The 9383-nt window shown below is 58.3% G+C and overlaps 1 protein-coding gene across 1 annotated transcript in view; it reads left to right on the top strand.

Annotated features, from left to right (window-relative positions):
- TECPR1 (tectonin beta-propeller repeat containing 1) overlaps nt 1-9383 on the top strand; it is a 45782-nt gene that overhangs the window by 25911 nt on the left and 10488 nt on the right. The window contains exons 10-16 of the mRNA XM_011957010.1: nt 1423-1926; nt 2375-2520; nt 3399-3554; nt 3807-3956; nt 4057-4214; nt 6001-6128; nt 7058-7160. Of these exons, the coding sequence (XP_011812400.1) occupies nt 1423-1926; nt 2375-2520; nt 3399-3554; nt 3807-3956; nt 4057-4214; nt 6001-6128; nt 7058-7160 (1345 nt within the window). The remainder of the gene's footprint in view (nt 1-1422; nt 1927-2374; nt 2521-3398; nt 3555-3806; nt 3957-4056; nt 4215-6000; nt 6129-7057; nt 7161-9383) is intronic.

Below are 9383 nucleotides of genomic sequence, written 5' to 3'. Positions count from 1 at the left end.
GGATGGTCTCGATCTCCTGACCTCGTGATCCACCCGTCTCGGCCTCCCAAAGTGCTGGGATTACAGGCTTGAGCCACCGCACCCGGCCACCAGCTGGTAATTCTTAAACTGGAAAGAACATGAGAATCAGCTGAGAAGCTTCGAAAACTACAGATGCCAAATCTTTATAACTTTGAGGTTAGCAGTGGCTTCTTAGACATGACACCAAAAGCCCAGCCAATGAGGAAATACAGATAAATTGGACTTCATCAAAATTAAAAACTTTTGTGAATCAAAGGACCTTATCAAGAGAGTGAAAAGTCAATGGAAGAAAGGCAAGGCTGGGTGCAGTAGCTCACACCTGCGATCCCAGCACTTTGGGAGGCCAAAGCGGGAGGGTCGCTTGAGCCCAGGATTTCAAGGTCAGCCTGGACAACATAGTGAGACCCCATCTCTGCAAGAAGTTTTAAAAAAATTATCTGGGTGTAGTGGCATGTTCTGTAGATGAGGCAGAGGTGGGAGGATCCCATGAGCCCAGGAGGTGGAGGCTGCAATGAGCTATGGTCACTTCACTACCCTCCAGCCTGGGTGACAGAGAAAGACTCTGTCTCAAAAAAAAAATAAAAATAATAATAACAAATGCTAGTGAGAACATGGAGAAATTGGAACCGCCCTACACCGCCGGTAGGAATGTGAAATGGTACAGCCACTGTGGAGAACAATTGAGCAATTCCTGAAGCCGCGAAACCCAGAACTGCCATGTGAGCCAGCACATCCACTGCTGGGTGTACACCCGAGAGACTTGAAAACACGTGTTTTAGTCCATTTTGTGTTGCTATAAGGGAATCCTGAGGCTGGGCCTTTTATAAAGAAAAAAGGTTTATGGTCAGGCGCGGTGGCTGAAGCCTGTAATCCCAACACTTTGGGAGACCGAGGCCAGCGGATGACTTGACGTCAGCAGATCACTTGAGGTCCGCGGATCACTTGAGGTCAGGAGTTCAAGACCAGCCTGGCCAACATGGTGAAACCCTATCTCTACTAAAAATACAAAAATCAGCCAGGCGTGGTGGCAGGCGCCTGTAATCTGTCAGCTACTCAGGAGGCAGAGGTAGGAGAATCTCTTGAACCTGGGAGGCGGAGGTTGCGGTGAGCCAAGTTTGCACCACCACACCGCAGCCTGGGCGACAGTGAGACTCCGTCTCAAAAAAAAAGAAATACTAATTCCAGATCTTCACCCTCAGATATGTCGATGTGATTGGTCTGCAGGGTGGTCCAGGTGTCAGCTTTCGGAAGCAGGTGCTGATGTATATCTTGCACGGAGGAAGAGACAGTTCAGAGAGGTTCTGACTTGCCCGTTTCCACAGGCAGTCGTGGTGGAGCACGCTGGAAGCGGGCCTGCCTGGTAGCACCTGTTCCCCGGCAAGGGAGTGACGGGTCTGCCCTGATTTGTCCCTAGTGCCGGCTGCTTCTTCGGTGACGAGGTGAGGGGCAGTGGCGAATCTGCCCCCAGCGATACCGATGCCTCCTCAGAAGTCGAGAGACCGGGGCCTGGCCAGCCTCTCCCTGCAGAGCCTCTAGACGATTCCAAGAATCCCACGGGGAGCTCAGCCTCGGGCCCAGGGGCTGGCAGGACTGCAGAAGATACCGCAGAGGATGCCTGCCCAGCCGAGGGCAGCGGGGAGGCCGGACCCGACACACACCCCGGCCCCGCCCCCACCCCGGCCGAGCTGCCCTGGACCAATATTGACCTCAAGGAGCCCAAGAAAGTGCCCAGCCACCCTGCCGCTGGCTTCCCCGAGACCACCAGCCTCTCCTCGCTGGGGCTCCTCCCGCTGGGCTTGGAGGAGCCCTACGGGGTGGACGACCACCCGCTGTGGGCCTGGGTATCGGGAGGCGGCTGCGTGGTGGAGGCATGTGCCATGCCCAGGTGGTTCACTGTCCAAGCGGGTAAGGGCTCCTGCAGGGCCTGGGGGCGTCCACATGGCCAGGTGCCCTGGGGGTGTGGGGTGTGGGAGGAGGCCGGGGCTGGGGGGCTCAGGCAGGCCTGCTGTCCTCCCTGGATGCCTCACTGTGCTCAGCAGCTCTGAGCCAGACGTTGGGCTCCTTTGTGGTCTCCGGAGACCAGCCTGAGGCTGTCAGGACCTGGAAGCACAGTGGCCAATGCCTCTTCCCCTGTCTGCAGCCCGTCCCCTGGGCTAGCAGTGGTGGCCGCTTTCCAGGCTGAATTACTGGGGGAGAGCAACTTGTCCATCAGGGCGAAGGGTGGAAAGAGGCTTAACAGAGAGCGTAGCTTTTGACCTAGAAAGGGCTGATTTGGTGGAGGGGAGCACCGTGGCTTCCTGCCCAGCTGCGGGCAGGAGGGTGCCCCAGCCCTGAAGCTCTGCCTGCCCCACAGGCCTGTCCCCCTCGGTGCAGACGCTGTCCCTGTCCATCACGCCGGCCCAGACCGCCGCCTGGAGGAAGCAGATCTTCCAGCAGCTCACAGAAAGGACCAAGCGGGAGCTGGAGAACTTCAGACACTACGAGCAGGCTGTGGAGCAGGTGGGCACCCCGGTGGCTGCGCACGCATTTTTTTTTTCCAACAATCATTCATTGAGCGCCTGCTGTGTACCAGCTCTGAGAGAAACAGATGGATGCCTCCATCCCATTGTCCATCCGTCTCCCACGCAGATACAGGCATAGAGAAAGGAGCTCAGGGTTCCTTCGTCCATCCTGAAGACTTTGGTTCGGGCCCCACTGTGTTCCGGGCTCATTGGAGGCCCTGGGGACCCAGAGACGACAGCAACCTCAGAGGGTGGTGGGTGGGGATGGGAGGGTGGCCAGGGAGGGGAACCACGGCATCCTCTCCCTGCTGGGGGGATCCCCAGGCACCCAGGGGTGCAGTGTGTGATTGCAAGGAGTTAGCACAGAGGGCGGCCAGAGACCCCACCCCTGGACCGACCCTGCTTCTGCCCCGCTGTCCTGTGGCAAAGCCTGGCCCTCAGAGGCTCATGGTCAAGTGTGGGGGTGACAGGGAAGTCACACAGAGCGTGTGACCCTCCTCATTCCAAGGGCTGCTGGACACAAGCAGGCTGTGGTTTGGGTTCTAGCCCGCCGCTGGCTCACCGTGTGACACCAGGCCAGGCACGGAACCTCCCGAGCCTGTTTCCCCATGCAGAAGGTGGGCTGGTAGTGCCCACTCCCCGGCTGTTTGAGAGAGAGGAAGTTGTACAGAGCAGCCCTGGCTTTCAACCTGCACCTGTCGGGTGTCTGGCAGCGTCACCATTGTCATTAGCCTGGGGGGAGCTGGGCTGAGAGCTTGGAGTGCCGGGTGGGCCCTACCCCAGCCCTGCCTCCTCCTCTGGGTACCCCCGGCCCTGCCCTCCTCCCCTTGCACCCGGGCCTGCCTATGACGGTGTCCCCTGCCCCGGCCGGCGCAGTCGGTGTGGGTGAAGACCGGGGCGCTGCAGTGGTGGTGCGACTGGAAGCCCCACAAGTGGGTGGACGTGCGCGTGGCCCTGGAGCAGTTCACGGGGCACGACGGCGCCCGGGACAGCATCCTCTTCATCTACTACGTGGTCCATGAGGAGAAGAAGGTGCCCGCAGGTCCCACGGAAGATGGAGCCAGGGAGGGGACACAGGGCTGGGGTGCCAGGGGAGGGGGTAAAGAAATGAAGTACCAAGGGAGGGGGCAGAGCTGGGGGTACCCAGGGGAAGGGGCAGGGCCAGGGGTGCCAAGAGAGAGGGTGTCCGAGGGCAGGGTCCCAGGGTGAAGCACAGTGAGGGTCGCCCTCCAGAGGCCTCCTGCCCTGGGTGACAGCCCTGCCGGGCGCCTGCTCTGTGAACAGTACACCCACATATTCCTGAACGAGGTGGTGGCACTGGTCCCAGTGCTGAATGAGACCAAGCACTCCTTTGCCCTGTACACCCCCGAGCGGACACGGCAGAGGTGGCCGGTGCGTCTGGCTGCCGCCACCGAGCAGGACATGAATGACTGGGTGAGTGGGCGATGGTCCCCTCGGGCCGGGGGAAGGGACAGCCACGGTGGGGCGGCCTGGCCTGGCCTGCTCAGCAGTGACCAGTGTTGTGCCACGCCAGCTCGCCCTGCTCAGCCTGTCCTGCTGCGAGAGCCGGAAGGTGCAGGGCCGCCCGTCCCCGCAGGCCATCTGGTCCATCACCTGCAAGGGGGACATCTTCGTGAGCGAGCCCAGCCCCGACCTGGAGGCCCACGAGCACCCCCTGCCCTGCGACCAGATGTGAGTGGGCTGCACTCCGGGTGGGGCCTGGGGCCTGGCCTCACCCAGAGCTCGTGGTTACAGAAGGGGGGTCCAGAAGACCGGAGTCCATGAGGGGCCAAGCTTCTCGCTGACCAGCCAGAAGCACAGCCACTGGTTCCCAGGCCCCCAAGTCCCCTGGGCCTGTCCAAAGACCCCAAGAGGGGGAACCAGAAGCCCCACCGGGCCCAGGGTGGGTCAGTGCCACCCAGGAGCCTCTGAGCTTCGGGAGGAATGTGGAGTGTGGGTGAGGGGCGCAGTTCTCCACCCCAGGGGGCTTCCAGGCCCTGGCAAAGCAGCCACGTCTCTCCACCTGCCCAGGGCACAGACCCGGTGCTCAGCCACCTCCAGCTCCAGCTGAGGCCCTGCTGCAGGGGCCGCCCGGGGCCCGGGGGCAGAGAGGAGAGAACCGCTGGGGGAGGAGAGTTTGGGGGCATAGTCAAGGCAGAGTTGGTGGGGTTTGAAGTCCAGCGGGAGTGGGCGGAGAGAGGACTTGATGTTTGGCACTGGGAAGTGCCAGTGGAGACGGGACCTGGGGGACGCGGGGTAGCCAGGCTGGAGTGGGGTGAGGGTAGGGCTGGACGCACAAGCCTAGGAGGCATTGTTCTGTTGGGGACATTGACAGCCACAAGGCGGGGCTAGGCAGGTTGGCTCACACCTGCAGTCTCATCACTTGGGGAGGCTGAGGTAGGAGGATCACTTGAGGTCAGAAGTTCAAGACCAGCCTGGGCAACATAGCCAGACTCATCTCTACCAAAAAAAAAAAAAAAAAATCAAAACATTAGCAAGTCGTGGTGTCATGCACCTGTGGTCCCAGCTACTTGCAGGGCTCAGGTGGGAGGATCATTTGAGCCCAGGAGTTCTAGGCTTCAGTGAGGTGTGATCACACCCCACACCACGGCACTCCAGGCTGGGCAACACAGTGAGACCCTGTCTCAGAAAAAAAAAAAAAAAGCCACAAAGGGGGAACGAGTTTCCCTGTGGGGGGGTCTGAGCTGAGTCCTGAGGAGGAGGACCCAGCCGCAGACATGGGGGCTATGATTCTGTCCCCTGTGGGACAGAGAGGCTGCCCCAGGGGGTCTCCCCAAGCCAACGAGGTCCTGGGCTTCATGACCTGTGGTCACTGGGGCTGGGGACGTAGTGAGCCAGAAGCCCTGGCTGCAGGAGAGGACAGCAATATCCTGTCAGAGGATTCAGACCGCCTCTGGTGACAGTGACAGTGATGGGGCCTCGGCCGCAGGAGGCTGAGCTGCAGCCTGCACTCTGCCCGTCCAGGAGGCCATGCTGTGGTGGCGCCGCCTCCTGCCGACTCCCTGGAAGCCCAAGGGCTGTGCTGTCACTCATGCAGAGGATTAGACGTCACGTCTGGCTCTGCTGTGTGACATTCAAGCCTGGCTGCACCTGCCACCGTGGCCAGCCCGTTCCCCCAGGTCCCAGACCCCGAGGGGCCGTGTGAAACACGCCGCTGGCCTCATCCCCTCCGTGTCACCGTGGGGATGAGGTGGGTGGGTTCCAGAAGACTCCCAGCCCGTGGAGGGGTCTGACCCGCACAGCCTCAGTGCCAAGACCCTGCACCTCTCGGCTGAATCTCTTTAGTGTTGATTAATATGAACATGGAGGTCAGGCAGGGTGGACGGTCTGTGCTTGGAGACCGAGGAGGGCTGGGAAAATCCCAGAACCATGGGAGGCCATGGAACAAAAGGGCGGCCAGGCCGGGTTGGAAGGTGGGGCCTGAGGGGTTTCCTCCTGCCCTCTCCCATCCTTCCAGGTTCTGGCGGCAGATGGGAGGCCACCTGCGGATGGTGGAGGCCAACAGCCAGGGCGTGGTGTGGGGCGTCGGCTATGACCACACGGCCTGGGTGTACACAGGTGGCTATGGAGGTGGCTGCTTCCAAGGTGAGGGCAGCCCGCGGGCGCCCCTGCCCAGAGCCTTCCTGGGTGTTCTTTCCTCTAGTCCCAGTCTGGGTTCCCTGCCCAAGGCCAGGGCTACTGTCCCAGTGTTCACACTTGGCTAACGGCTGGCTGACAGGTGACCTTCACCACCGCCAGCCTCCACCCAGGATGGTCCCTGCCAGTACCCGCCCCGAGCTGAGTGCCTCGAAGGTTCCAGAGAGGCAGCGGCCAAGGGCCCCCAGCGTGTCCGGCCCCTCAATTTCAGGGCGTTAGGTGGGCTTTTCCTTCAGGGTAGGCACTCGCTGAACTTCTGTGGACCCCCCAAATTCTAGGCCAGGGTCCCTCTGTTCCTACTGGAAAACGAAGGCAGAAACGGACACTGAAACGGGGCATTTCCGGCTACAGCCCACATGCCCCACGGGGGAACAGCTAAGCCCAGAGAACTGTGGTCCCTTGACACGTCAGGAACACGTATCCGAGCAGGCTTTCCAGCTTCCCTGTGTGTGAGGCAGGAATGGCCTCTGTCTTCATGTCACAAGTGAGGGAGCCGGGGCTCACGGACATTACGTTGACAGTCCCAGGTGCCCTCGGTAACACAGAGTGAGCTGGGTGGGCCTCAGGCCTCCCTGGTGCTAAGTAGGAGGGCAAGGTGGGAAGAGGTGCTGCAGGGGTGGGGATGGGAGGTTTGATGCACAGTGGGCTGTGCTCATCAAGGTTGCGCAGTCCCAGAATAATCACAGGCCCGGAGGCGAGAAACCCAAAAGCCAGGCTGGCCCCGTGAGATAAGCTCAATATGACTGTTTGCCCCTCTCTGCTGACCTGGCTCCAGCCCGCCCTCCCGGCCTCTCTGGGAATCTGTGCTTCAGACGGAACGCCAGAGTCCCAAGCAGAGCCCATGTGGCCTCGGTCCCAGCAGCCACCTCTCCCCGCAGGCCTGGCCAGCAGCACCAGTAACATCTACACGCAGTCAGACGTGAAGTGTGTTCACATCTATGAGAACCAGCGCTGGAACCCTGTGACAGGCTACACCAGCAGGTAAGTGGCACAGGTGCCCAGCCAGGATGCTGCCTGGCACAGGCCTTAGTCCTGGCAAAACGAGGACAGCAGCATCCACCGTAGCGTGGAGTCCAGTAGAGCCCGGCGTCAGGTCCCCAGCAGGAAACTAACCAGATCTTATCGCTCACTGAGATTTCTTTTTCCTTGAATCTTGTTTTTTGGTTTTTTGTTTTGTTTTTGTTTTTGTTTTTGTTTTGATACCGTCTCTCTCTGTCACCCAGGCTGGAGTGCAGTGGCATGATCTCAGCTCACTGCAACCTCCGCCTCTTGGGTTCACGCAATTCTCCTGCCTCAGCCTCCCGAATAGCTGCGATTACAGGCGCCCGGCACCACGCCTGGCTAATTTTTTGTATTGTTAGTAGAGATGGGGTTTCACTGTGTTGGCCAGATTGGTCTTGAACTCTTGACCTCAAGTGATCAGCCCACCTTGGCCTCCCAAAGTGCTGGGGTTACAGGCGTGAGCCACCGCGCCCAGCTGAAAGTCTCTAACTATATTGACAAAGTTTCTACCTCCAATACATGTATGGAATTCCTTCTTAATAAGATTCTGTTCCTGATTCAAGGACCAAAGATAGAAGAAGGAAAGGTTTTGTAATTTTTTTTTTTTTTTTTCTGAGACAGAGTCTCGCCCTGTCGCCCAGGCTGGAGTGCAGTGGCGTTATCTTGGCTCACTGCAAGCTCCGCCTCCCGGGTTCAAGCGATTCTTCTGCCTCAGACTAACAAATAGCTGGGATTACAGGTGTGTCCCACCATGACGGGCTAATTTTTGTATTTTTAGTAGAGACGGGGTTTCACCGTATTGGTCCGGCTGGTGTCGAACTCCTGACGTCATGATCCCCCGACCTCATGATCCCCCCGCCTCAGCCTCCCAAAGTGCTGGGATTACAGGCGTGAGCCACTGTGCCTGGCCTGTGCTTTTCTATACTGGAGCTTTGACATCTTTTATTAGATGGTATTTCACATTTTTGGACACTATTATAAGTGGCATATTCCACGTTTTGAATTTCATTTTTTTTAACTTTTTGAGGCTGTCTAAAGAAATGCAGTTCATTTCCTCTCCTGGTTTTCTTTGTTTTTGTTTTGTTTTGTTTTGTTTTTTGAGACAATCTCACTCTGTCGCCCAGGCTGAAGTGTAGTGGCTTGATCTTGGCTCACTGCAGCCCTTGCCTCCCGGGTTCAAGCCATTCTCCTACCTCAGCCTCCCGAGTAGTTGGGATTACAGGTGCCCGCCACCATACCTGGCTAATTTTTGTATTTTTAGTAGAGACAGGATTTCACCATGTCGGTCAGGCTGGTCTCCAACTCCTGAACTCCCGAGATCCGCCTCAGCCTCCCAAAGTGTTGAGATTACAGGCGTCAGGCGTGAGCCGCCGCACTCGGCCTCCGCTTCTGCCTTTTCCAAATCGATGAAATAGACAGTAATAGAAACAACAAACTCTCTGACGACTCTAATCTCACCAGCCAAAGACAGCAACTGCGATTAGCATGTGGAGTGTGGCCTTCCGACCATCCTGTGTGTTGGGGGCAGACGAGGCCAGGCACAGGGAGGTGGCTCCATGGCCTCACCGTTCCGTACCCAGGGTGGACCCAGTGTATCTGACTTTACTCAGCCTTGGACGTCTCGACCATAAGTGACCTTTCGGCATCCTATGGAACCATTTAAAGGATGTCCCTGTGTGTAAATATTTGTGTGTCTGTGTGTTTACCCCAGTAAATCAGGGGATTTGAGATTTTCTAAGGTGGTTGACACACATTGCCAAAATATTTCCATCCTGGACACCTCCGCCTTGACTGTGGGCATTGTCCACACAGCCTGGCAACACACTTGGATCTCCACCCCCTCCTCACGTCCTCCTCAGTCGTTACGGAGGACAGGGCAGGGCTGTGCACCCACGTCTGTCTCAGAGAGGCCCCAAAGGGCCACAGCTGGTCATCACAAAGGCGTGCCCCAGCTGTGTTCTCCAGGCATCTCAGCCTCACAGCCGCCCCCAAAACTGCCCCATGTGCTGCTTCCCACTACTCAAGTGTCCTGTCGTGACACTAACAAAGTACCACAGACCACATGGTTTGAACAAGAGAGATGTGGCCATGTGTGATGACTCACACCTGTCATCGCTGTGCTTTGGGAGGTGAGATCAGCCTGGGCAACAAAGCAAGACTCCATCTCTACAGGACATTTAAAAATAAACTAGCCAGGTGTGG

Source organism: Colobus angolensis, unplaced genomic scaffold, assembly GCF_000951035.1.
Source record: "Colobus angolensis palliatus isolate OR3802 unplaced genomic scaffold, Cang.pa_1.0 Scaffold43, whole genome shotgun sequence".
Lineage (NCBI taxonomy): Eukaryota > Metazoa > Chordata > Mammalia > Primates > Cercopithecidae > Colobus > Colobus angolensis.
The sequence above is the reverse complement of the archived record's forward strand: the minus strand, read 5'-3'. Positions and strand labels throughout refer to the sequence as shown.